At 35.0% G+C, this 25,057-nt stretch overlaps 1 protein-coding gene and 1 long non-coding RNA gene across 2 annotated transcripts in view; one reads left to right on the forward strand and one right to left on the reverse strand.

Moving 5' to 3' along the window:
* Positions 1-7,319, forward strand: part of LOC136029552 (uncharacterized) — a 44,409-nt gene extending 37,090 nt beyond the window's left edge. The window contains exon 3 of the long non-coding RNA XR_010618066.1: positions 7,090-7,319. This is a non-coding gene — a long non-coding RNA (uncharacterized LOC136029552). The remainder of the gene's footprint in view (positions 1-7,089) is intronic.
* Positions 7,320-8,681: 1,362 nt separating this feature from the next.
* Positions 8,682-25,057, reverse strand: part of LOC136029553 (coiled-coil domain-containing protein 97-like) — a 34,577-nt gene continuing 18,201 nt past the window's right edge. The window contains exons 2-5 of the mRNA XM_065708029.1: positions 24,795-25,030; positions 16,106-16,335; positions 12,887-13,129; positions 8,682-8,873 (exon numbers count right to left, since the gene is read on the reverse strand). Coding sequence (XP_065564101.1) covers positions 8,792-8,873; positions 12,887-13,129; positions 16,106-16,335; positions 24,795-25,019 — 780 coding nt within the window. The 5' untranslated portion in view covers positions 25,020-25,030 and the 3' untranslated portion in view covers positions 8,682-8,791. The remainder of the gene's footprint in view (positions 8,874-12,886; positions 13,130-16,105; positions 16,336-24,794; positions 25,031-25,057) is intronic.

Here is a 25,057-nt window from a genome sequence, read left to right on the forward strand (position 1 = left end):
TTCTCTACGCTGCTAAATTGTTATGTTCCCATATCTACCAGCACAGAGGTGGAAAAGGCAAAGCAGTTCATCATCAACCCCGCCAGGAAATTTCTTTGGGGTGGCAAACATTACTAGGAACGTACTTTTCAACAATTTTAAATGATAATATTTTTCTTTTTCGATTTGTATGACGTACTTCAATGTATGTAAACAAATGTGTGTTATGTATTAATCGATGAGGTTGTGATGTCTTCAGTTATGTAGAAGATCAAAATTCTCACGTAATTTCTATCCATACAAACGATAATACTCCTTTTAATCCAACCGAAATTCTTTAGTAGTAATATTAACAAGGAATTTTTACCAAAATTGCTATTCATCGCCAATTTTTTATTTATATTCAAATTTTATCCAAAATTGAAATTGCAAATCTCAGCGTAGGACGGTACTTATCAACATATAATCGTTGATTTACACGTTTTAAAAGCAATTGACCAGGGATTTGAGGGACGGTACCTCAAATTATATCTTGGTTATGCAAGGGTCTGATTTAGAAAACAATCAGAAATTAAATAAAAAACAAGCAGCTTATAACCTGAAAGCAAGGAACAGATTTGAAGCCTATCTGAACAGATTATTTTTCATATGAAGGGTGCTGTCTCCTCCTTATCTCCTTACTCTTTACTGTGAAATTTGATTTTTGTCCAAATTCTTAAAAAAAATTACAATTTAAAAAAAAATCAAAGCATTAAAAAACTTTTGTTTAATAAGCAAGGTGCTGAGAAAGGGACAGTCCCCCTTATGCACAGAGTAATTTCAGCTTGTTTCAAGTTTTAAACTTGCTCCTTACTTTAGTTGAAAAACCTTTTCTATTTGTTTAATTACATTTCATAAAACTGTAAAGTCTTATGAATACAATACTTTTGGTAACGCAGAAAAAGCGTTCAAAATTTCAATGATCTCTGTTTGGATTTTTATGGGTAATCGGACAGATCGTGGTAAAGAACTGTAAGTAAGGAGTGACCCGGCTCAATAGTAACCGAAACTCTAAGAAAACGGATTTTGATACCAATAGATATAACAAAAGAATTGGCTTGTTATGCTGATTCCGAATATATAAATTTCAGTAAGTTTAGTCTTATCCAAAGGCGCCAGTAGAACATTTTCCAGGGGGAGGGGCAGACGCCAAAATAGCAGTGGTGGTTGGTTGACAGGGAATATATTTCAGGAAATTTTTTCGCAGGAATAAATTTATTTTTAAATACTTTTAGGAAAAAAACTCTCAAATAAAAAAGCAATTAAATTGCATGTAAAACGGAACAAAATACAGTAAATTTTAAACGACAAGGATTCCTGGCAAAGTGATCAGTTTGTTTAATAAATAATATATTTAATTATTATGCATTTAATCTTGAAAGAAAATCAAGCTCCAATCAAAATTACAGAAATATTTATTATTTTAGTAGATTATAACTACCATTCGTAAGTGCGATATAGCATTGAAAACAACACTTTTGGTGCCACTTCTTAAGTGGAAAGCTCCGAATTACAACACAGGTACTATTGTAATAGTTATGTAACAGAACCCTTAACAGGAGGTTTACAAGAACCCCTCCCTTAAACTCCCCCTCACAGCCCCCTTAGTAAGTTTGACAAATCGTCTGCTCATCAGTAACCTACTGAAACATTAGCAGGCTACTACACCATCGCAGATAGATGTTTAATGGCTATTGCTTATATTTACTAGGGTTTTACAAATTTTACCATCTATTAGATTTCACAGATTTCAATATTAACAACTTTCTGGGGAGAAATTGCAATGAACTCATTTGTCATGGTTGAAGCATTAGCTGCAACCTAGTAAAGATCGAACCACAGCCCATAGTAACTAAAAGCTAAAAAAGGATAAAACGGTCTCTTTTTCTTCTTTTCTCCAGGCTTAGCGGGTTGTCAAAACATCATAGGGAGATACTTAAGAGCTCATCCAGAAGCTATTTCTCATATATACGTGGCTTATATAAATTCCACCATCCGCAAATGCCACGGAAAAAGGCTGGTTGTATGTCGTTTCTCAAGGGGTGGGGCTAGCGGGCTACCAGAACATCTCCGATAGGTTTTTGATAGCTCTTATAAAAAAAATATTGTTCATATCTACGTTCTCCATATCAATTCCACCATCTGCCAGTTCCAAATGGCACTAAAAACGGCACTTTAGATGCCATGTCTCGAGTGGGAAAGCTGGGACTAGTGGGGCGCATGAACTTTTTAGAGTGATCTTTAATGGCTCACTTGAAAACTTTTGCTCATATCTACATGCTTTTTGTCAGTTCCATAATTCGTAAGTGAGATATAACACTGAAAACAACACTTTCGGTGCCACTTCTAAAGGGGAAAATCTTGGAAGTATAAGACAGTGTCATTGTAATAAATATGGTCCAAAATCTTTAACTGGAGGTCTGAAGGACAACCCTCGTATGTTCCTCCTCCAGGCCCCCCTAATAAGCTCAGCAATTAAAGTCCTATAAACACCCAAATATTAAATTACATTATTAGAGTCGTGGTTCTGTTAGTTCAGCGGTGGAATTCAAATTATATCATCATGCATTCGATTTTTTTTTATGCAATCATGGTTTGTCCCTTTTTATCATTACTTTTCAGATAATCAACTATTTAAGCAAATGTGATGCACTCATTTTTTAAAAGCATATCCCGGAATAGCTCATTTTAAACCTAATGCTCATATCTACGTGTTTTTTTTATATCAATTTTACTATCCATAAGTGCAATATAGCACTAAAAAGGGCACTTTCGGTGCCACTTCTTAAATGGTACCAAATTCAGTTAGCGTTGGACGGATATTTTTTAACAATATCGACAGTTTTGAACTTGGTAATCAAACACCACAATGTGTAATACCTTATACTCAGCGTTTGTAAAAAGTAACACATTATCAAAGTAGTTTGTTCAAAATAAAACATTAAAACTAAGAATAAGAAAATCAAATAAAAATTTCAATTCAATATTTTTAATTTAATTTCGAATACGAAAAACCAATATATTTGACACCTTTATGCTTCATGACTGTAAAAATTAAATCTTTTTGGAAGTGAAAACTAGATAAATACAATCACTTCTGGAAAAAAAATAAATGACAATAAAACACAAATAACATATCCAATCAGGAGGGAAGTACAGAAATTTCCAGCATTCCGTTCAGCGGAAACATTTCTGATTATGGTGGATTCACATATCAGATCATGTGTATTCTTGCAATACAAGCAAACGTAGACGGCATATTTTTTACCGATACTGCCCATTATTTTAATTACTCAAATGAATTGCGTGAAAATTACATTTTCATTTTATTTCTAGCATTCAAGTAAACTTACATATTCGCACCGGTTGCATCATTCATGATACAATCCAGCCAGGAAATATCAAATTCGAGATCGTGCAAATCACTGAAACTAATATCTTACCAGTACTCTCTTTCAAACATAATCTTTTAAACCCTAAATCGTCTTCTTGAGCTATAAGCTAACAAAAATAGCTTCCAGTTTTTTCCTTGGTATTATTTATCATAGCCTTTTCGTTATCAAAGTAAATACAGGATTTTATTCATGTCTCCTTATAATATGACAACAATTATTTTCATACTTATCGCAAAACACATGAAAAGCATGATTTTTTTAAGGCAACACTCACATTGAAACATAATCTTTTAAATTACCAAGGACATCAAAATGAAAACAATTTTATCATCTGGAGCGATCTTAAGTCTATTTATATCTGAAATCAGTGACCTTATAAAAAATTTCTTTTGGCCGTATCAAAATTATGAAATTTTTAGGGAGGCAACAAATTTTCAGTGTTGCCACGTTGACAGATTAAGATTTTATCCGTGTCTCCCTATAATAAGAAAACTATTATTTTCACACTTATCTCAAAACACATGAAAAGCACGATTTTTTTTAAGGCAACACTCACATTGAAACATAATCTTTTAAATTACCAAGGACATCAAAATGAAAACAATTTTATCTTCTGGAGCGATCTTAAGTCTATTTGTATCTGAAATCAGTGATCTTATAAAAAATTTCTTTTGGCCGTATCAAAATTATGAAATTTTTAGGGAGGCAACAAATTTTCAGTGTTGCCACGTTGAAGGATTAAGATTTTATCCGTGTCTCCCTATAATAAGACAACTATTATTTTCATACTTATCGCAAAACATATGAAAAGTATTATTTTTTATTTTTAGGCAACCCTCGCATTGAAACACTGTCTTTTAAGTTACCGAGTTCATCAAAATGAAAATAACTTTTGTCTCCTGGAGCCATTTCAAGTTTATTTATACCTAAAAACGGTGATTTAAAAAAACCCAACTATTTTGGCCATATCAAAATTATGAAATATTTAGGGAAACAATAAATTTTCAATGTTGCCACGTTGAACCAATTAAATAAATAAACAAAACTAATTAGTCAAATTTGAAATACTACTCTTACTTAAAAATTCAAATATCAGCAACCCATTTATTCTCAATGTTTACTCATTTTCAAATATGCAATTGCCTGAATAGATTTCCCCTTAACCAACTCAAACATTCAGGCGTCATTTATACCCTCCTTGCAGAGGCGCCATTTGGGCCAAATCTTGGGGTGGGTATGGGGCATTTGACAGAACTTGAGACTTTTATTATGAATCTAACCTACTTTCTGAGTTTACAATGATTAATAGCAAATAGCGTAATTACCCCAAGGGTCGTCAGGTAATTACGCTCTTTGGCTAATAGGCGTAGAGTTAGTTCAAATCATTTGAACAGAATGGATTGTTGGACATAACGGATAATTATGGCCGGAAAAGGGCTATTTGCGGTGGAAGCTTGGGCCCCCCGAAAAATCTGGGGTGGGCGTTTGCCCACCCCTGACCCCCCCCCCCCAAATGACGCCTCTGTCTTCGGGATCTCTGTCTCCTTGACGCTTTAAAAACTAAATCTTTTTTTGAGCTATAAGCTAACAAAAAGTAACTTTTAGTTTTTTCCTTGATATTCTTTATTATAAGCTTTTTTGTGACTTTTTGTTAGACTATTCATATCTGGAAGCATTTTATAAAACTTTTCTTTTGGTCGTTTCAAAATTATAAGCTTCTTAGGGCAGCACGTAATTTTCCCCAGTATTCCCACGCCGGACCAAGAAAATAATAAAAAAACTAATTAGTCAGACTTGACAACGCTTTTCATTAGTACAACTTCAACATTAACGATCCGTTACTTCCCAAAGATAACTACCCCTTCAAAGGAAAGCTCCATCTCCTTAAACTCTTCGGTGCGAAATCTTTTAGCTTAATTTTTCTGACTTTTTATCCAAATTTCTTGTTTTTAAACATGGTGCCTTCTGTATACCTTATCGCAAAATATATGAAAAATAGAATAAATTTTTAAAATGAAAGCCAAGTCCTATGGTGGCACAGTGGGTATCTCAGCTTGGTGACACAAGACCCAGAGTTCAAACTTAACACTAGCAACCCCCTGCAAGGCCGATACAAGAACCTTAGTAGTCAAGAGCCGTCGTTAATCCGATGCAATAAAAGAAGTCCAACACTCATACTGAAACATAATCTATTTAAGGTACTAAAGACATCAAAATAAAAAGCATTTTTGGTACTTGTATGAGATTGTATGTCCAAATATTCTTCTAATATCTTTCTCTGACGCTCAATCCTAATGAAATATACCTAAGTATGATACAATTATAATACTTTAGAAACAAATTTGGGCAATACATTTTTGACATTAAGGGGGTGGGGTAAAGCATGGCGGGTCTGCATGCCTTATGTGTTAGGTAAAATAATTCTGCATATTATGAACAAAAAAAACTCTTTCATAACTTCAAACCGTCCAAATTATAAATTTTCCATCTATTCTGTCACTTCTATTTGTTTTGTCTCACGAAAAGCTGAAAGAAACTAATGAAAAAAACGAAACAATAATGCATCAAGGAATAAACAACTTGAACGGTAAGGGCTATATCATGCAAGTACCACATTTTTGTCTCCTGGAACCATCTCAAGTCCATCCATACCTTAATACAAGAATTTTCATTATGCAAAATCACTGAATTTTTAGGACAGCACCAAATTTTCCTCAGTGTTGCCACGTCGCACCGAATAAATAAGCAAAATTAATTAGTCAAATTCGATAACACTCTTCGCCCGTAAAAATTTAAATATTAACAATCCGTTCATTCCCAAAGACAACTGCCCCAACAAAGGAAACCTGCACCTTCTTAAGCTGTTTGATGCTAATAATTCTAGCTTATTCTTTGCTGATTTCTTATCAACATTTTTTTTTTTTTTTTTTTTTTTTTTTTTTTTTTTTTTTTTTTTTTTTTTTTTTTTTTTTTTAATGTGGTGCCCGCTACTACCATTAACTGCACATGTCTTTTAAATACAAAATCAAATTCCCAACTTTTCCCAATTTTTATAGATAAAAATGGCTGTGTAGATTTCCACATAACCAATTCAAACAATCAGATTTCATCTTTACTGTCATTGGAGCTGTAAAACCTAAATCTTTTTTGAGCTATAAGCGAACAATGAATAATTTTAAGTTTTTCCTTGATATTATTTATCATAAGCTTTTTCGTTATCAAAGTAAATGCAATAAAAGGAAGCCAACACTCACGTTGAAACATAATCTTCTAATCCATAGAGCTTCTTCTTGAGTTATAAGCAAACAAAACACCTTTGAGTTTTTTTTCCCTAATGATATTTACGATAGGTTTCCGTTATCAAAGTAAATATAGGATTTTGTTATTGTCTCCATGATATAACCTAAAGGAATTTCATACTTTATCGCAAAAAAATAAAAATAAAAAAAATGCTCAGCAAAATCCTTGAAGATAAATCAATATGAATAAAACCAAGTTATGCATTTAAAGTTGACATCAGTATCCTTAACTTTTGCATCGTTTAATTGATGTTTTACCGAGTTTTATTTAATTTGTATTAAACTTAATTGAAGCATGTGTCTTATGTTTAACTTTTGACCTATATTGCCACCTTGTTGACTTTATTTATTTATTTTATACTCTTCGAATTTGGAAGCTGATGAAATGTATATAGCAAAGCAAGTTCTTGGGCCATTTGAAACGCATCGGACATCCATAGATGTTGAGTGTGAATGCATTTGAAGGAACTGTATTAAATGCACATATTCAAATGGAGCTGCAACACACAACACAAGTCCGTCAGTTGTTTGACATTTCCATTAAGCAAACAAAACTTCAGCAGACCTTCTGAAACTCTTTGGTGAAATATATTTCAGCTTATTTTTATCTGATTTCTCACCAATGTTTCTTTTTATTTAATATGGCGCCTGCGACTACCAAGAACAGCATAACTGCAAATAGAAGTCTAGGTAAAAAAACAAACAATAAATTTCAAAAACAATAATGATAAATATCTAAGAATTTAAAATAAGTTTTTTTTAAAGATGCATTGGAGTAACAAAAGATAAAATTTTACAAATCATATGGTGCCTCGACAAAATGATACTAGACTATTGAAAAGCCTTGACAATACAAAATCAGAAACAAGATTAAGACCAGACTAGACGGAAGTTGACAAAAATAAATATAATTCCCAATTCGTTTTCAAAATGGCCTAAATAATAGATTATTTTTTCTCGAGAATTTATAAATATAAGTGAAAACAAGGGGTGCAAAACGGATTAGGCTTTAATCCGTTATCCGTTAAAATTAAAAAATAATTTTTTTATATGATTTGTAAAATTTTACAAATCATATGGTGCCTCGACAAAATGATACTAGACTATTGAAAAGCCTTGACAATACAAAATCAGAGACAAGATTAAGACCAGACTAGACGGAAGAAACTTTCTTTTTAATTATGACGGGTCTTAGGGAAATACAAGAAAAAACTCGTTGGAGACTGACAAGCTCTTTTAAGGGAGTAGGTGATGGAAAAAACACGAACTCAAGGGATTCGCCAATCATAAGTTGTAAATTCTTGCTTAAATTAAATATGAAGAAGGCGTAACATTGCCACTTTGTTAAATGTTTACTTTTCATGTTATATTTTAGATTCTACTATTTCAAGACAGGCTTTCGGAATTGTCTTTATCCAGCTCAGAAGTCCTATAAAATCATTTCGGTGGAGACTACTACTACTACCAACTCACAGTGAAACCAAGCCATCCATGACCAACACAGGTACAAATGTATTTCCTCAATCCCAATCTATTCAAAGCCTCCCTCTTTATACACTCCCAAGAAGTTCCGATTTGCTTTGAATCTTCCTTACAATCTCTTCCAACCCCATTCGGGGGATGAGTCGATTTTTGTTGGGCCCTTGATGGTTGGCCGAAAAGGAGGATATTCGCCAATCTGTCATACTTCATCCGCAGAAATTGTTCTAACTATCCCAACTTTTCTTTCATTATAGCACAACGAAGCTGGATGAAGCCGCATTTTTTGCTCACGTTACTATTTTGAAATATGGTCAGTCAGACTGTTACCCAAAAGAATCCGTAGACTTGACTACTGTCGTCACTGTAGCTTCTAATATTTTATTCTTGGTTCGCGGACATACCTTTCTATTCTTCCAAACTTTTTAATTAAAAAAAAAAAAACACGTTTAAAATTTCAACTGATTGCCCGATTAAAAAACAGCTTGAATTATAAATCAAATAATTTTAATTCATTGCAAAACAATTTTAAATCTAGTTACGCAAAACAGACAAAAAAAGAGAAAAGGAATTAAATTAAAGCCAAAAGTGAAGCAAACTTCAATCTTCATCGAAATATTTTTCTTCTTCATCACGTGCTCTAATTTCCAAGTTATCGTATTCGGCATTGTAATCCACAGATCTGGAAGAGGATAGACTGTAAATAAACACCCTTAAATTACTATAAAGTTTCAGAACAACATCAGGTTTGAAACAAAAATAAGGAATGAATAATTCTTTTTTTCTCCATTCCATCAATTTTTTTTCTATTACTCCTCAATTTGAATCTCCTTCTATTTTTTTTAAAATAACTCTCGAATCATTTTTTTTATCATTATCACTATTTCTCACTTTATGGTTATTCATACTAATTCTCACTTTATTTCATTCTAAATATTTTAAAGCATAAAGCAGGACAATTTGTTCCAAACCTTCTGAAGATCGACAAGTTCAAATACACAAGGAGAGTAATTAGATAAAAAGAACAGGGAAGGAAATTGCTGAAGAAAAATAAAAACGGAAACAGAAATCTAAACATGAAAGGTGAAATAAAGGACATAATTGGGCAGTCATATATTTTTTAAGTCAAGGTTAAAATGAAGTATTAGACAATTTCAATCATTAAAGGGATAAACTGGTTAGGTTGTAATACACAGGGTATTCGGACGAAACAGTCATTTGAGTCGAAAGAAAAAAAATCATCAAGACCAGAACGATATAACTATTTGAGCACTAAAACTTTGAACAAATGTAAACTTTGTAATTCGATAAGTTTACTGTATGAATGTTGTAAATTAGTGTACAAATTTCTTATAGCTTGACTGTAAAGAATCCACTAGGCCAAATGTGTCAATTGAGAAAGGAGGAGGAGGGTGTTTGACCCCTCCTCAAGCCCACCCCCCCCCCCCCCCCAAGATTTATAAAAACACTTTTAGCTATTTTCATTGAAAGTTGGCTTTTTTGGTACTTTCACTTAGAAATAGAAAAATAATAGAAATCCACCCCACCCCCGAGATTAAAAAAAAAATGGTCCCCCATCTAATTTCTGTGAACTGACGCCACTAGTCACGTCCCCAATTACGGATTTGTTAGTACGTATACTGACATGATCTTTTTGTGGGTGTATTTTTAGTAGCGAAGTAAAACTTGAAATAATAAAAAATAACTATCAGGGCTATTGGTAACCGTTTGAATACCTCTCCCTACCCATTGGCCCATAAAATATTGTTCGGCGATCTCTTCTTGCTTTTTTTTTCTACTAATACTGCTACCACTACTACTAATAACAACTCACTTCAGCAGCAAGCCGCCTGAGGCCAACACAGCTACGCACGCTTGTTCTCTATCCCAATCTATCTATAGCCTCCTTCTTTACACCCTCCCAGGTAGTTCCCTTTTTAATGGAATATTTCTTTACAACATACTTCCACCCTAACTGAGGAGGACATGCTTTTAGTTTGGCCCTAGGCAGCTGGCCGACAAGGACTACCTTTAACAATCTGTCATCCGCAGGACGTGCCCTAGCCATCTCAACCTTTCCTCATTATGCCTTAGAAAGCGGTATTGAACCATACTTTTCGTACAGCCTACTGTTTGGGATACGGTCAATCTTTTGGGTACCCAAAACTAATCGTAAGCAATTTCTCTGGAACACATCTAGCAAAACCTCCTCCATTTTTCAGATCTCCCAGCTTCAGAGTCGTACTTGACCACTGGTATCACTGTAGTTTCCAATATTCTAATCTTGGTTAACCGACTTGTCTAGATATTCTTCCGAACTTTTTTTCAACTGTGAAAAAACAGCCTGAGCTTTGGCTATTTGACCTCTATCATCCTCCTTGGACCCATGGTCTTTACTAATAACACTGCCTAGGCAAGCGAAGCTGGCCACTTGCTCCATCTTCTTGTTACCCAACGTCACCTTTTCAGCTATACTTATTCCCACTTTTGCCCATGGTGTTTACTAATAACACTGCTTAGGCAAGTGAAGCTGGCCGCTTGCTCTACTTCTCGTTACCCAACGTCATCTTTGCCAATGGTCTTTACTAATAACACTGCCTAGGCAAGTGAAGCTGGCCACTTGCTCGATCTTCTCGCTACCCAACATCACCTTTGCACATGGTCTTTACTAATAACACTGCCTAGGCAAGTGAAGCTGGCCGCTTGCTCCATCTTCTCGTTACCCAACGTTATCTTTGCCAATGGTCTTTACTAATAACACTGCCTAGGCAAGTGAAGCTGGCCACTTGCTCGATCTTCTCGCTACCCAACATCACCTTTGCACATGGTCTTTACTAATAACACTGCCTAGGCAAGCGAAGCTGGCCACTTGCTCGATCTTCTCGTTACCCAACGTCACCTTTTCAGCTATACTTATTCCTAGCATTAGCGGCAATGTTAAAAATCGTCATTGTTCATTTATCATTACTATTTCAACTCATTTCTTAGAGTACGAATCATCATACCCCACCCCTCGTTACTTGGTTACTATAGCAACTAAGTAGTGTAGCATCTAGCAGCAAGCAAGAAATGTTTCTATTCTATATACTTACAGTCTATTAAAATAATATTAAATTAAAATACTTATAGAGTATTAAAATTCAAGAAGTGTATAGCATTATAAAAAATGACCTTTCAGAGGTTTTAAGAGTTCACATTTGTACATTTGTAACAGAAATGTTTCTATTCCATATACTTACAGTCTATTAAAATAATATTAAATTAAAATACTTATAGTGTATTAAAATTCAAGAAGTGTATAGCATTATAAAAAATGACCTTTCGGAGGTTTGAAGAGTTCACATTTGTACATAAAATCGCCATCTTATTTTGAAATCCCCCAAGACAAATTTTATCCGAAACCCCAAACTAAAAATCAAAAAAGTTAGTGAAAACACAGCACTTCCCGAAGGAAAACTTGGCGTACTGAAGGAGGGTAGCACCCAGATAAGATAATACCAATAAAATCGTAGGTTGCCAGCAATAGCTACAATGCCTCAATAATACTGCAACAAACCCATCCTGCCTTTAAGCCAACTGAGGAAAACATAGTTACGCACGCTGGTCCTTCACCACACTCAGTTCAGGCTTTAATCCCACTCACAAAATTATCACTTCCTTTGAATGTTTTCCTATTAGCTCTTCCTGCCTCATTCGAAAATGACTTGCAGTTGACCTGAACTATATTACCAAAAATCTCAGTTGTTGTCAATATCAATATCAAGAAGTACAATCCTTACTATCTTACCCCTGCCATCCCTCCTTATTAGTAGAATTATTATTGTCGGTGTAACTGATTCATTATTACTTGTATTCATCGCCTGACAACTCAAATTCCTTTATTTTTAATCCTCTTGAACTATATTCTACCGATTCAGGAACCCATTTGCAAATATTTATAGTACTCTAAAATATATATCTTAGGGTGTTACCTAGGGCAATTAATCTTTAACGAGCATCTTCTACTCTCATATACAAACAAAAGTACTTACTACAATTATACTTCTCTTAATGTGATTAACAGTCAGTTGAACTTCACTTGGTAGTTACACCGATTTAGCTGTCTCAGCCGAGAGATTAGTGCGCTAAATTTTTAATCCTTTGCTCTTTAGGTCTAGAGCTCAAGGCCTGGTGTCGTTGATTATTTGCTTTGGGACACCGGTCATTGGGATAACCCTATAGGCTTATCCAGGGTAGAACTAGGTATAAATTGGTGCCTGGTGAATTATCGGAAGATATACAGGAAGGATGTACGAAAGCACGGGATGGCTAGTCCCCAGCTCCCCACTTACTTCTTTTCTTAACGAACACAAAAACGGAAATCAGCGCCGCTGCCTTGAACCGGGTTCTTTACCTTATCTTCTTTTATACTAGTTGAAAATTAGGACATTTATAGCTCAAAATTAATCTAGATTAGTTGGATTATAAATTTAAGCTCATACTGAAACCCCACGAATATAATGAATTTGATTGTTTCATACAGGGCAACTATAGGCAGAAGATTTATCAAGCAGCACTGGTATTGCAGTGAAGTACTGCAAAACTAAGCTTAGTGTAGAAAATTCAAAATGACATTTACTCTATAACACCAAGACTCTGCTAATAATGTTTGGTGTTTTCATTAGTAGCCTGAAATTGGCATATATTAATACTTACGCATAGTCAAAGTCTGTATCTCTTCCTTCCAGAAAATTCCTGTACATTGTTGACACAAACTCATCCCTCAACATTCCTCTTTCTTCTTCGTTTATTTCTTCTTTATTTTCTTCGGTTAGTTCCATTTCTGCTTCATCATCCTCTTCTTCCTCTTCAAAAGCAGCTTCTTCAACCTCTTGCTGACGGCGCCGAAAAGATGATTCTTCATCTCGATCAATGTGCTGCATCAGTATGTTAACAAAGCTGCAAAAAGTTCAGTAGGTTATTAGCACAGCTTAGATATACAATATTATGAAAAATCGATTTATTTTTGGGACACAGTGCGCAGTAGCGATGCTAGCGGCTGGAGACAGGAAACTGGCAGTCTGAATCTAAAATTCGGAGCAATTGGACAAACAAAACAAAATTGCGTTCCCGCCTATGGTGTTGTAGTACGATCTAGGAGGCGCCAAGTTCAGAGCTCAGTACCAAAAGCTTCTCATGGGCAAGATAGGAGTTTTCATAACTGTATTGTATATCTAAACTGTGGTTATTAGTCAAATTAGGACAATAGAAATGATGCCTCTAAATAGAACAAAGAAAGTTTTAAATTAAAACAATAACTTTATTTCAAAAAAGAAATAAGGCTTTTTCTAATAGTTAAATTGTTATGTAACTATAGCTAATAGCTAAGAAATTCCTGGGAATATATACGACGCCTCGATTACCATTAAGACTTAAAATTTCCCCCATGGATCTTTTTGAACTTACTTTGACGAGGACCTATATCTGAAACTAGGGTGCTCAGTTTTCATAGTTACAACAGCGGCCGCTAACTAATAAAGAGACAACTACAGCCTATAGGAATCAAAAATTAAAAAATGTGTTTAGAAAAAAAATTTGAGCAGTGATATTGATTTTTAATTCAAAGAAGATTCACGAATGACCGCTATCATATTGGTTTGTCTTATTAGTAAAAGTTTATTATGAAAATATGTTTTAGAGAGTTCTGAACAAGAGTTTGAAACTCCTTGAAAATGGCGGCGGGTTGAATTGAAAGCTAAATCACCAAGGTCAAAAAAATTTGACCAAATCTGGAAAAACCACTTCTTGAAAAAAAAAGAAAAATCGTTTTTTTGACAGCAGTGGTGTGTTTCCTTTTTTGGTTCCAATTGCTTTTAAGCTAGGCTATGAGAGAGTCACGCGACGACAGATGACTTCATTGAGGCGAGTCTGTAGCCCCTTTCTATTTCTGATTAGAAAGTTTGCTTCTCCCACTACAGAGAAGTAAAATCTCTGAGAATTTGCACATACTTTTCATGGCAAATATAATCGATTTTTATGACGGAACTTTGAAAACTTTTTTATTTTGAGTATTTTTTTTTAATTACCGACTTCAAGATTCCATTACAAGTGATGATATGCCGCTAATCCTGGTAAGTACCTCATTTTTTACGTTTGAGGTATTTATTAAAGCTTTTCTTGAACGCCTTAAAAAGGAATTTTCCGGGGCTATTTCTGCTATGAGACCATTCCATGTGGAGACGAAAAGTCGAGTTAAACTTGTCTTCAAATTTTCCTGGGTGGGGCGCATACAACTATGACATTACGACACAGGTTTATTGCTCCGTTTCCCTTTGAAATAATTCTAGTTAGTTTACATTCATTATTATTTTTATTTATTCAAAAATTAACATGAGCGTTGTATTGTAGGACGATGTAGGGTAAAGGTCTTACTCTAGACTGTAGCCCTTCTTAGGAAAAAAAAATATGAAAATATTAGAAACATGAGGATAATAAATAAATCTAATAAAAAGGAAACTGAGGATAAGAAACCTTGATAAAGGGATATTTTCTGCTGTTATGGTGATTTTTTGCATGGGTGAGGACGAGGAGTGTTTTGCTTTGTTTTTGGTTCCTTAACTGTCTAGCCGGGCAAAGGCAGACCTACATCAAAACCTTGGGCTTCGACAATGTGATAATTAACCAAATTGACAAGTTTGTTTTATTAAAAGGGTAAAAAAAAACAGAATGGGGCACCAGAAAATTTTTGGAGAACTCGGCCCTTGGACCCTTATCTTAGTAAAAAAAAGCTGATGAAATACTTTTGTTCTTGGAGCAAGCGTTTGATTTAGTATACAATAAACATCTGGTATCTTTTGAAATGTTAACCATTAATTAAAAACTGATTTAATTACTCTTATAAAACATCAATGAAATGACATTAAAACATAACCAAAGTAATCGAATTGCTTTTGACCAAATAAAAGGTAATGCAAGAACTAGCTTTTGACCAAAAAAAAAAAAAAAAAAAAAAAAAAAAAAAAAAAAAAAAAAAAAAAAAAAAAAAAAAAAAAAAGAATTCAAAACGTCCAACATTTTCAATAAACATTTTCCGTTAAAAATCAGCCTGTAGTAGTTCTACTTCAAAACAAATGGTCGAAAATCCTATATTTTCCAAAAATGATTTAATGAGTCCTTAAGAATCCTCCAAAAGGCATTTAAAGTTCTCTTAAAGTTAGGTCTGTAGCTATTTGCTGTAATCTCTTAGTGTAATTCGATTGACTCATTGGCTACTGGCTGTTTTATTAACAGTAATTTTTTCCTAATGCTCATTAAAATTTACTACCTATTAAGAACGTTCTACGAGATTTCTCTCCATTTTAGATGACAACAAACCAAAATAGGCGACGTATTCTTTTGAAAATAGTGCCATATCTTATGGGAAAACCATCGAAAGATCCTGTGAATGGTGATCCTATTATTAAGAAATAATAGGGACCACAGCTAACAAAAAGGTACCACTCAGGGTTTATTATCACCAGGAACTTTTTTCCGCAAGGGAGAAAATACAGATACATTTCACCATTGCCATTCTTATAAGCGCTACACTAGATATTCTAATATGCCCTAAATAATACTTAATTTATGCCAATATTATGCAACTATTATAACAAACTTCATGGTAATATTGATGACTTATAATTATAAAAAAGCATATGTACAACCAGATAAAAGCTCCTCAATTAATTTACACTGTTAATTTTAGAAACAGAAGCAACTGAGATAGAACTCACGGTGAGGAGAGGGGGAGGGGGGTATATTCGTCAAAACTGCAAATGGGAAAAAACTGAGAAAAAAATGCAACAACAGGTGTCTTATTGCAGGAACGCGTCTGTGGAACCATAGTGTAAATTACTGGCATTGCGATATTTTCATTGAAAAGGAGGAACGTCGAACCTGCAATTGGACATATCGATTTTTTCCGCTTGCTCTTTTTCTTCTTCTGTAAGATACTGCCCCACGAGAGATTCATAGAGAAGAGGATTCCGTTTCCTCATTTGCTCTTCACTAAAATATTCACCTTCTTGTAGAAGTCGCTTCAAGGCATCATAGCGCCTGTTTTTTATTGTCACATTTTGCTTGGGAGTTTCTTTTAGTTTCCGTGCTTCTTTTAGGTGAAAGAGAACCTAAAACAGAAGAGAATTAATAAATAAGTAATAATTAATAGTAATAATTAATTAATAAGTAATAAGTAAGTGATCATTACTCATTGTTTAATAAGTAAACGGTATTCGTTAAAGTTCAGAAGTTTTCAGTGATATTAAGAAATGATTTAGTAAAAAATTCGCAATTTATATCCTGACACCATTTTGGAGTTCTTTTGGGTTAAAAACAATATTTTCTTCTGGTAATGAATTTTTCTGTTTATTCTTTATTTTCATAAATTTTCACAGGTATTTGAAATACATCGTAGCATCATTTCTAGTGCTAATACTACTACTGTAACTACTATTACAACTATGCCTAAGGGTGTGAAGCTGAAGTTTTCAGTGAGTATTGAGGAGAGTGAACTGAACCACAACACGCCATATGTATACAGGTTGTCAAAAGGACTTATCAGCAATATTTCAGGAACGGTTTGGTGTGTCAAGTTGAAACTTACAAGGCTTGTTGTGGGGGATGTTAAACTAAACAAAAGACAGTATTTGCACCCTAATGCTACCGCTTCTACTCATACTACTACTGCTGCTACTCCTTTTACTACTGTTGCTACTAATATTCTACTAAAACTAAGGCTACTACTGTTAATTCTACTACTACTAAAGCTGCTTCTATTACTACTGATACTACTGCTGCTGCTACTAAAGCTAAGGGTATTAAGGCACAAAAATGTGGCAATATTGAAACATTATTAAACTAAATCGAAACACACCATGCAGATACAGGGCTGTCAAGAGGACGCAACAGCAATGCTTCAGGAACAGTTTATGCTATCAGTTGAAACTTTTAGTGCGTGCCGAGTGGGATGTTGAAAAAACCCAAAGGTGCTATGTGCATGCTGCTACAACTATTGTTACAACGCAAGCTAGGGGAATTAAAGTGCAGCTTTCAAGGAATATTTAGGTGGATTTTGAACATGACCAAGACAAACTATGAACAATTAGATTGTCAAAAGGGTGACACAGTAATATTGGCCATGGAGCCTTTCGAGTGGGAATAAGTGTATTGTAATTCAATTTTGAATTGTATTTTGTATTATCTTGTATTTGATAATAAACTTCTCTAAACTTCTCTCGAACTCAAGAATGGCTTAAATTATCAAATTGGACTTTTAGGGTAAGATGTGGTGGATCTTGAACTAGCCAGGAGGCATTATGTGTAGACTATTAATACTACCACTACAATTGCTGGAATTAATGACACAAAGGATATCAAGGTGAAACTTTTAGGGAACGTCTAGGGAAAGTTTCAGTTAAAGGAAAAAGCTATATACATGCAGGTTTTCAAAAGATCATATAAGTAATATCATAGCCGGAGCAGTGCAGATAGCAGTGACATAAAACTTTTAAAAGAGCTAATCTGATTGGAAATTAACAGTTCTAGTTCCGCTTTTAAGAGTCAAAAGTGATCGAAAGGTAAGCAGCCTTCTTCCCAAGTTTACTAATTTTCTGTCCAATTAGAATTTTGAGATAACCATTTTGTTCAGCATGGTTGAACGGTTCAATAACTATGTCCCTAAGGAAATTGGGTATTTCGACCCCCCTCCCCCCGTTATGCAATTCTTCATTATGCTTAAAAGCCAAACGTTGCTTTAAAGCTAAATCAAAAGGCACTGTGTGCATACTGGTTGCCAATAAGACAACTCAGCAATATCCCAAGAACAACTCAGGATATTAGTTTGAAACTTTCGGGGCTACTACTATTATTATATTTGCTTTTACAATTTAAGTAAATAAAAAGAATGTATGTGTATCCAGGTTGTCAAAGCGCATAGATGCGAATTTTCAGAAATTGTATTTAAGTTTTTTTCAGGTCGACCAGAGGAGGTGTAAAATTAAATTAAACAATATTATCTCTACCCACATTTTCAAAAGGGTGTATGTTGTTAAAAATTGTTGAAAAATTTAAAATATTAATTTCTTTTTCCAGGAAAAAGATTATGTCAATAAAAACCGAACAGCAATTATTTAAAAAAAGTTTTTAAGAGAAAAGTAAAGGGCTTCATTAGACGAAAAAATGAGCAGAAATTAAGTCCAAAAAATAAAACTACCACAAACTATCATCCATAAATAAATAAAACCCAAAACGAGCAAAATTACAATAAATAACCGAGTCAAACTCCAAATGAGCAGAAACTGACAGGAGTTGGGCTGACACACCCCTTGCCTTCTGAAGACCAGAATATAATTCGAACTTCACTAAAATAAAACAAATGAAAGTGGGTTGACCGTTTAACATACACACACTGATATTTATTTCTTAATGCCTTCGTAATTTTTTGTTTATTAAAGTTAAAAAAGCCAAAACATTTGATGCATTTAGTTTTTAGTAAAGTACAAATTAGTTCTGATCTTCAGAAGGCATGAAGGTTGTCATCCCTAATCATGTTAATTTATGCTCGTTTTAAGTTTGAATCGGTTATTAATTTTAATTTCTGTTCGTTTTGGATTTCATTTTCTTATTAATGGCAATTTGTGGAAGATTTATGATCGTAAAATTATTTGACATTTTTTCTGCTCATTTTCGGTTTAATAGAACTCTTTACTTTTCTTTGAAAAACTTGACTTATGGCAAGAAATTTTTTTAAAACTAATAACAGGCAGCATTATTAACCCATTTTAATAGTCGAAAGTGATTGGAGGACAACTAAACTTCTCCTAGGCCCACCATTTCCCCTAACACATCCAATAAAAATTTAGAGATAGCCCCTTTATTCAACGTAGTTGAAGGGTGCAGATATTATGTCTTTGAGGACGACACCCCCCCCACAGCCCTCCGGGCAAGTGTTGTAAATTATGCCCTAGGGGCGTATAAAGTTTTTATAGAAAGGGCGGTCGTAGGAACTTCGGAGGAGGATCATTGGATTGATAATCAGAAGTTTTAGTGCCCTTTTTAGGATTCAAGCTTATCGGAGGGAGGACGACCCCCCCCCCCAAACCTCATATTTTCCCAAAATGCATACGATAGAAATTTTGCGATAATCATTTGTTGTCATAGAAACTTTGAATAGGGCTCATTCGATTGGAAATTGAAAGGGCTAGTGCCCTTTTTAATAATGGAAAGTGATTGGAGGGCAATCAGCCCCCCCACCATTTTCCCAATCACATTCAATAAAATTTTGAGATAGCCATTTTGTTCAGCGTCGTTAATAGACCCGGAAATTATGTCTTTGAGGATGACAGCCCCCCACAGCTCTTAGGACAAGGGTTTTAAGTTATGCCCTAAGGGGAATAAAAGGTTTTTATAGAAAGGGTGGTCGTATGAACTTCGGAGGGGCTCATTGGATTGGTAATCAGAAGTTCTAGTGCCCTTTTTAAGATTCAAAGTAATCGGAGGGTGGACACCCACCCCAAACCTCGTACTTTCTCGAAATACATGCGATAGAAATTCCAAGATGGCTATTTGTTGCCGAAGAAAATTCGAAAAGTGCTCGATTAGAAATTTAAAAGGCTAGTTTTAATAGGCAGAATTAATTGGAGGGTAACAAGCCCCCCCACGACCATTGATTCTCAAAAAATATCTTATCAAAATTCTGCGATAGCCATTTTGTTCAGCATAGTTGAAAGTTGAATGGGAAGATGTCTGGGCGGCCATAGCGATGAGATATGACTGGCAACTCATCTTGGATGCCCTAAGCGCCTCTGGACGCACAGGAGAATCTAAGGTCTAAGGTAAGGAAGTTGAAAGGTCTGGAGAGTATGTTTTTGAGGATAAAATCCCCCTCAAAGCCCTCAGCGCAGGGGTTGTAAGTTATGCCCATGGGGCACATGAGGTTTTTATGGAAAGGATGGTCGTATAAATTCCGGAGTGCGCTCATTGGATTAGAGATAAGATGTCCTAATTCACTTTTTAAGAGTCAAAGTGATGGGGGCAGCCATCCCCCATCGTATTTTTCCCAAATATATAAAATAGAAATTTAGAGATAGCCATTCTCCGGGGGTCTGGTTGAAATTTTGAGATAGTCATTTTCTGGGGGTCCAGGAGCCTGGGTGTAAGGATTGTAAGTTATAGTCCCAGGGGCATATAAGATTCTTATGGAAGGGATGGTCATGGAACTATAGAAGTGGCTCATTTGAATGGAAGTGTATATTTCTTGTTCCCTTTTAATAGTCAAACATAATAGACAGCAACAAGCCCTCCCCCTCCCTCACACTATATTTTTCCGAAAGGCTTTCAATTGGAGCTGTGGGTGAGCCATTTAGTTACCAATAGTCCAAAAATCATATAAAACTGTCTTTAGGTCGGACACATTCCCCCAGAGCCCATCGGCAAAAAATGTAAACTATGCCCAAGGGCACATAAGGTTTTTATGGAACGGGTGTTTGTATAAACTTTGAGATTGGATGAAACTCATTTGATTGGAATTCAGAAGTTTTAGTGCTCTTTTTAAGAGTCAGTGAATGGAGGTAATCAGCCCGCGTAAGCCTATTATTTCCCAAAACATCCGGTCAAAATTTTAAGAGAGTTGTTTTGTTCAGCATTGTTGAAAGGTCCAGTAATTATGTCTTTGGGGACGTCAGCCTTCCCACAGTCCTCAGGACAAGGGCTGTAAGTGAGACAATTAGTTCATTGTTTACACATAGTATTTTTTATTGAAATGTATGTATTTTTGAAATTCACTTTCCAAAAGGACGAAGGCATTCAGGTGAGCCTGTCAGAGAATGTTGAGGGGAGTGTTGAATTAAAACAAAACATTTTATGTGTATACGGATTGTCAAAAGGGTGTAACACAGGAATAAATGAGTATATTAACTTGGAAAATTCAAGAAATGACAAAGGAGATGATCAAAAGGCAATATATGCATGCTACTAATGCTACTACAACTACCACCACTACTACTACCAGACCAATCATCAGATGGTCTCACTCCTCCACACAATTTACCAATTGATTTAGCAATTGAAATAGCTGAACATAAGAACTTTAAAGCAAAACTATAAACTTTTTTGGATGGGTTGTGAGTGGGCAAGATAGTTCACTGTAAAATGCTGAACAAAAAACCTAGGCTAGGCTATTAAAAATTTGATTGGTTCTCCAGAATGAAATTTTTAAGCGAGTTAGACGAAAGCCCATTTTAAGCCAGTTTATAAGTATTCCATTGGTTAATCTGCCATGGAATATAGAAAAATTAAATTTTAGTTTTAGAGTCTACCAAGAACAAGTGTCCAAAAAACTTCATTTATTTGGGAGTGTCTTAGAATACAAAGTATTTAAGACAGGCCAAAATGAGACACAAAAAGACTATGAAGGCAGGGGATGTCAATCACTTTTGCTGATTTTAATCTAAGATTTACTGGTAATGAATCAACGTAAAGTTGCACTACTGTAGCCAGCTTATGTTTCATAAATTATTGAAAAGTGAGATGTGATGACAAATGGTGATTTAGCTTGAAAAAAGTGATTTCGCACAATGTCTGCACTGGTGACCAAGAGGGATCACGGACATTACTGGTCAGGGGTCAGAGATATATTCATTACTAGCCAAATGTGGCTAGAGTGGGATAATTCTCACTGTTTACGAGAAGAGGTCTGTGACAGAGCATGCACATCGTTTACCAAAGGGGCTGGAGACAGGTTATGCATTGCTGACAGAAAGAGTCAGAGATATCGTGTAAACATTGTTGACCGAAGGGAATCAACAGAGGACTGTATACACTGTTTATTGCAGGGGGTTAAAAATGGGGCAGATGTACTGCTCACCACATGGGAATAGAGATAGAGCGTACGCGCTGTTTACCAGAGCAGGTTAGAGACCGAATTTTCACATCATTGACCGAATGGTCTCCAAGGGATCAGGGAAGAAAAGAAGATACAAAAGGACCTCGTAATAAATTTGGGGATAGAGGGAAAGCTATAGGGGCCAAAGACATCACTTTGGGGTTCATCTTCCTATGAAAATCCAAGGTTTTTCAGTCAAAATCCATTCAAAAATCTTCTGTTTTACGTGGACTATTTAAATAACCTTGATGTACTTATGGCTATGCCATCACTTATCAAGTCATCTCCAAAAGAGTATTTTTTTACCTTTTGAATATTTCAACTACTATGGTTATTATTAAAATTTTGTCTCACGACACGCAAGGCTTCACAGGCACCAGCAGGATATAACGAGTTAAATTGGGTCAGTTTACCCTCTGATCAGGTAAATCATGCAACTTCAACCACAAAAATGTGTAAAACGTCTTCTTTTTTTACTAAGCCTATATACAAGCCTTTGCTTTATATTGCCTAGTTGCATATTTTAGGCAGGGCCCCTATCACTCGGGCCGTATTTATCATGTAACCCTGGAGATACTTTTCTTAGGTATCTTGACGGATTAGATCAAAATGACTGTCTCAAAATTTTGACATAGTGCCGTGTGGGGCCACACAATGACCAAAGGGTGGTGTCTCAATCGGTTTCGACCCTTGAAAAGAGCACTAGAACTTATAATTCTCAATCAATTGAGCACTTTACAAACTATATTCAACAAGCCATTCTAGATGATGACCCCTCCAATTGCAAGCAAAAATAAAATAAATATTAATAAATGAGACACAATATTCTTTTCTAAGTCAGTGCTATGGTTTCACAGAAGGACTGTGAAATGGGCTTTGATTGGACGTAAATGATCGATTGACATCACTTTCAACTAATCAGAGCCATTTACCAGTAACATAAAGCTACTGAAAGAGAAAGTAGTATTTTACGAACACATATTAATCATTAATCATATACTAATCATATTAATCATAAGATTTATTCATCATGAAATGCACATACAATAGGCTGTTACATTTTACTATTCCCCCAAAGGCTCTTTGGCCTGTAAAGAAGGGGGAAGACAAACGAGTCACTTAGTCAGAGAAAAAAAAGGAAAAAAATAATCACTTGGTCATAGAGAGAAGAGCAAAAAGGAGAAGAAACGAAAATGTAAATATTTCACAAAATATGACTCGCAATTAAAGGATTAAAATATGACCTTACACAAGGAGCAAAAGAAACTTGAATATGATTTTCTGTATTGCGAAGATTATAATTATTCTGATCAGAGGTAAAAGATGGCAGAACACTTAGGGGGTGGGGGAGGTCACAGTAAAGCTGAGAAAAGTAAAAAGTGCACACAAAAGAATATATAATGACTCAAGATCAAGTAATGGAACACCTCTTGAACGATTAGTTTCCTTAATGAGGTTTCTAGCTGTATTGTAAACCTTAGGGAGTGGTTTTAACAATGTAGGAAAGGTTGACATCCATACTGGATGTCAATCAACTGTGACATCTGTGACATCCTGTGACAACCAACTGTGACATCCTAGTGGACAGTAAGAAACGTAAGATTGGATCAAGCAGTGAAAAAGGATCTTCAAATTTGATCCAGGGAAAATATGTTTAAGTTTCCTTAAAATACCGAGACTCCTGCATGTCTTCATTTTGATCAAATCAATGTGTCGTTTGAAAGATTTCATAACAAGAATGCCTAAAAACGAACGTATCGATCTTTAGATCTATGAATTATCCCATTTGGCTGATGAATTTCTGATAACTGGGGATAAATCTGAGAAACATGCGAAATTATCAAAAAACTGGAAAAATTTAGGGTAAGATAATTAGCATCAAGCCATAAAATTACTCTCTCAACCAAATTTTCCAAATTTAATCGACGCTCAGATTCACAATTTCCCGAAGTGCCAAGTGTGCTGTTATCAGCAAAACAAACAGGGACATCAGAAGATGGCGAACTATAGTTGGCACTATGGGCAAGGGAAGGCTTATGATGACAGAATATACAGCAATTAATGAGTTTCTGCTTTTTTACTGCATAAAAAGATCATTTACATAGATCAAAAATAGCACACGTCCTAAAACTGATCCATGAGGGACGCCAAAACTCACTTGTGACGGTGAACGGAAAAGTGGATCGACAGAAATTAACCTATGATTCAAATACGATTGAAACCAAGAAAATACATTACCCCTAATACCAAAAGGAAACATCTTCGATAGAAGAATTTCATGGGTTAAGGAATCGAATACCTTACGAATATCGAGGAATATAGAAGCCGGAACTGATCCCGAATCTAATGCAGAATGTAAAAAATTAAAAAGGGTTATACAGGCATGTTCAGTGGAGTGCTTCATTCGAAAACCAAATTGAAAATCGTGAAGAAATTTCTGAGATTTTAGACAAGGAAAGAGACGAGAAAGCATAGCCTTTTCGAAGATTTTACTAAATACTGATAAAATTGAAATTGGTTGATAATTTGCTGGATCATTTCTTGGTCTACTTTTATACAGAACAATAATCTGAGCACGCTTGAGAGCATTCTGAAGAACAACATATTTAAATGAAAGATTAACAAGTTTTATTAAAGGCACAACTATTGAAGGAAGAATAGATTTAACTTGGCGTAGTAAGTTCAAATGAAGCAATGAAAACTTACCTCATAGTCATCAGCATGTTTTTCAAAATACTTCAAATGTTCTAAAGATAGAAAACGACTAAATCTGCTGAGAAAAAAAGCTGGTTTCTGTTCCAACAATTCTTGGATGATTCCCCATTTTTCCTGAGGAGTTAAGTCAGGTTCTCCTCTTTGCTGACTTTTCAGAGGTATGTCAATCTGAGAAACATGGCCAATAATTGAATTCTTGGCTTGTTCAAAGTCCATGTCCAATGTTTCTAAAAGAAGAATGCTTGGAGTGAATT

The sequence above is a fragment of the Artemia franciscana genome, chromosome 7 (assembly GCF_032884065.1).
Source record: "Artemia franciscana chromosome 7, ASM3288406v1, whole genome shotgun sequence".
NCBI lineage: Eukaryota > Metazoa > Arthropoda > Branchiopoda > Anostraca > Artemiidae > Artemia > Artemia franciscana.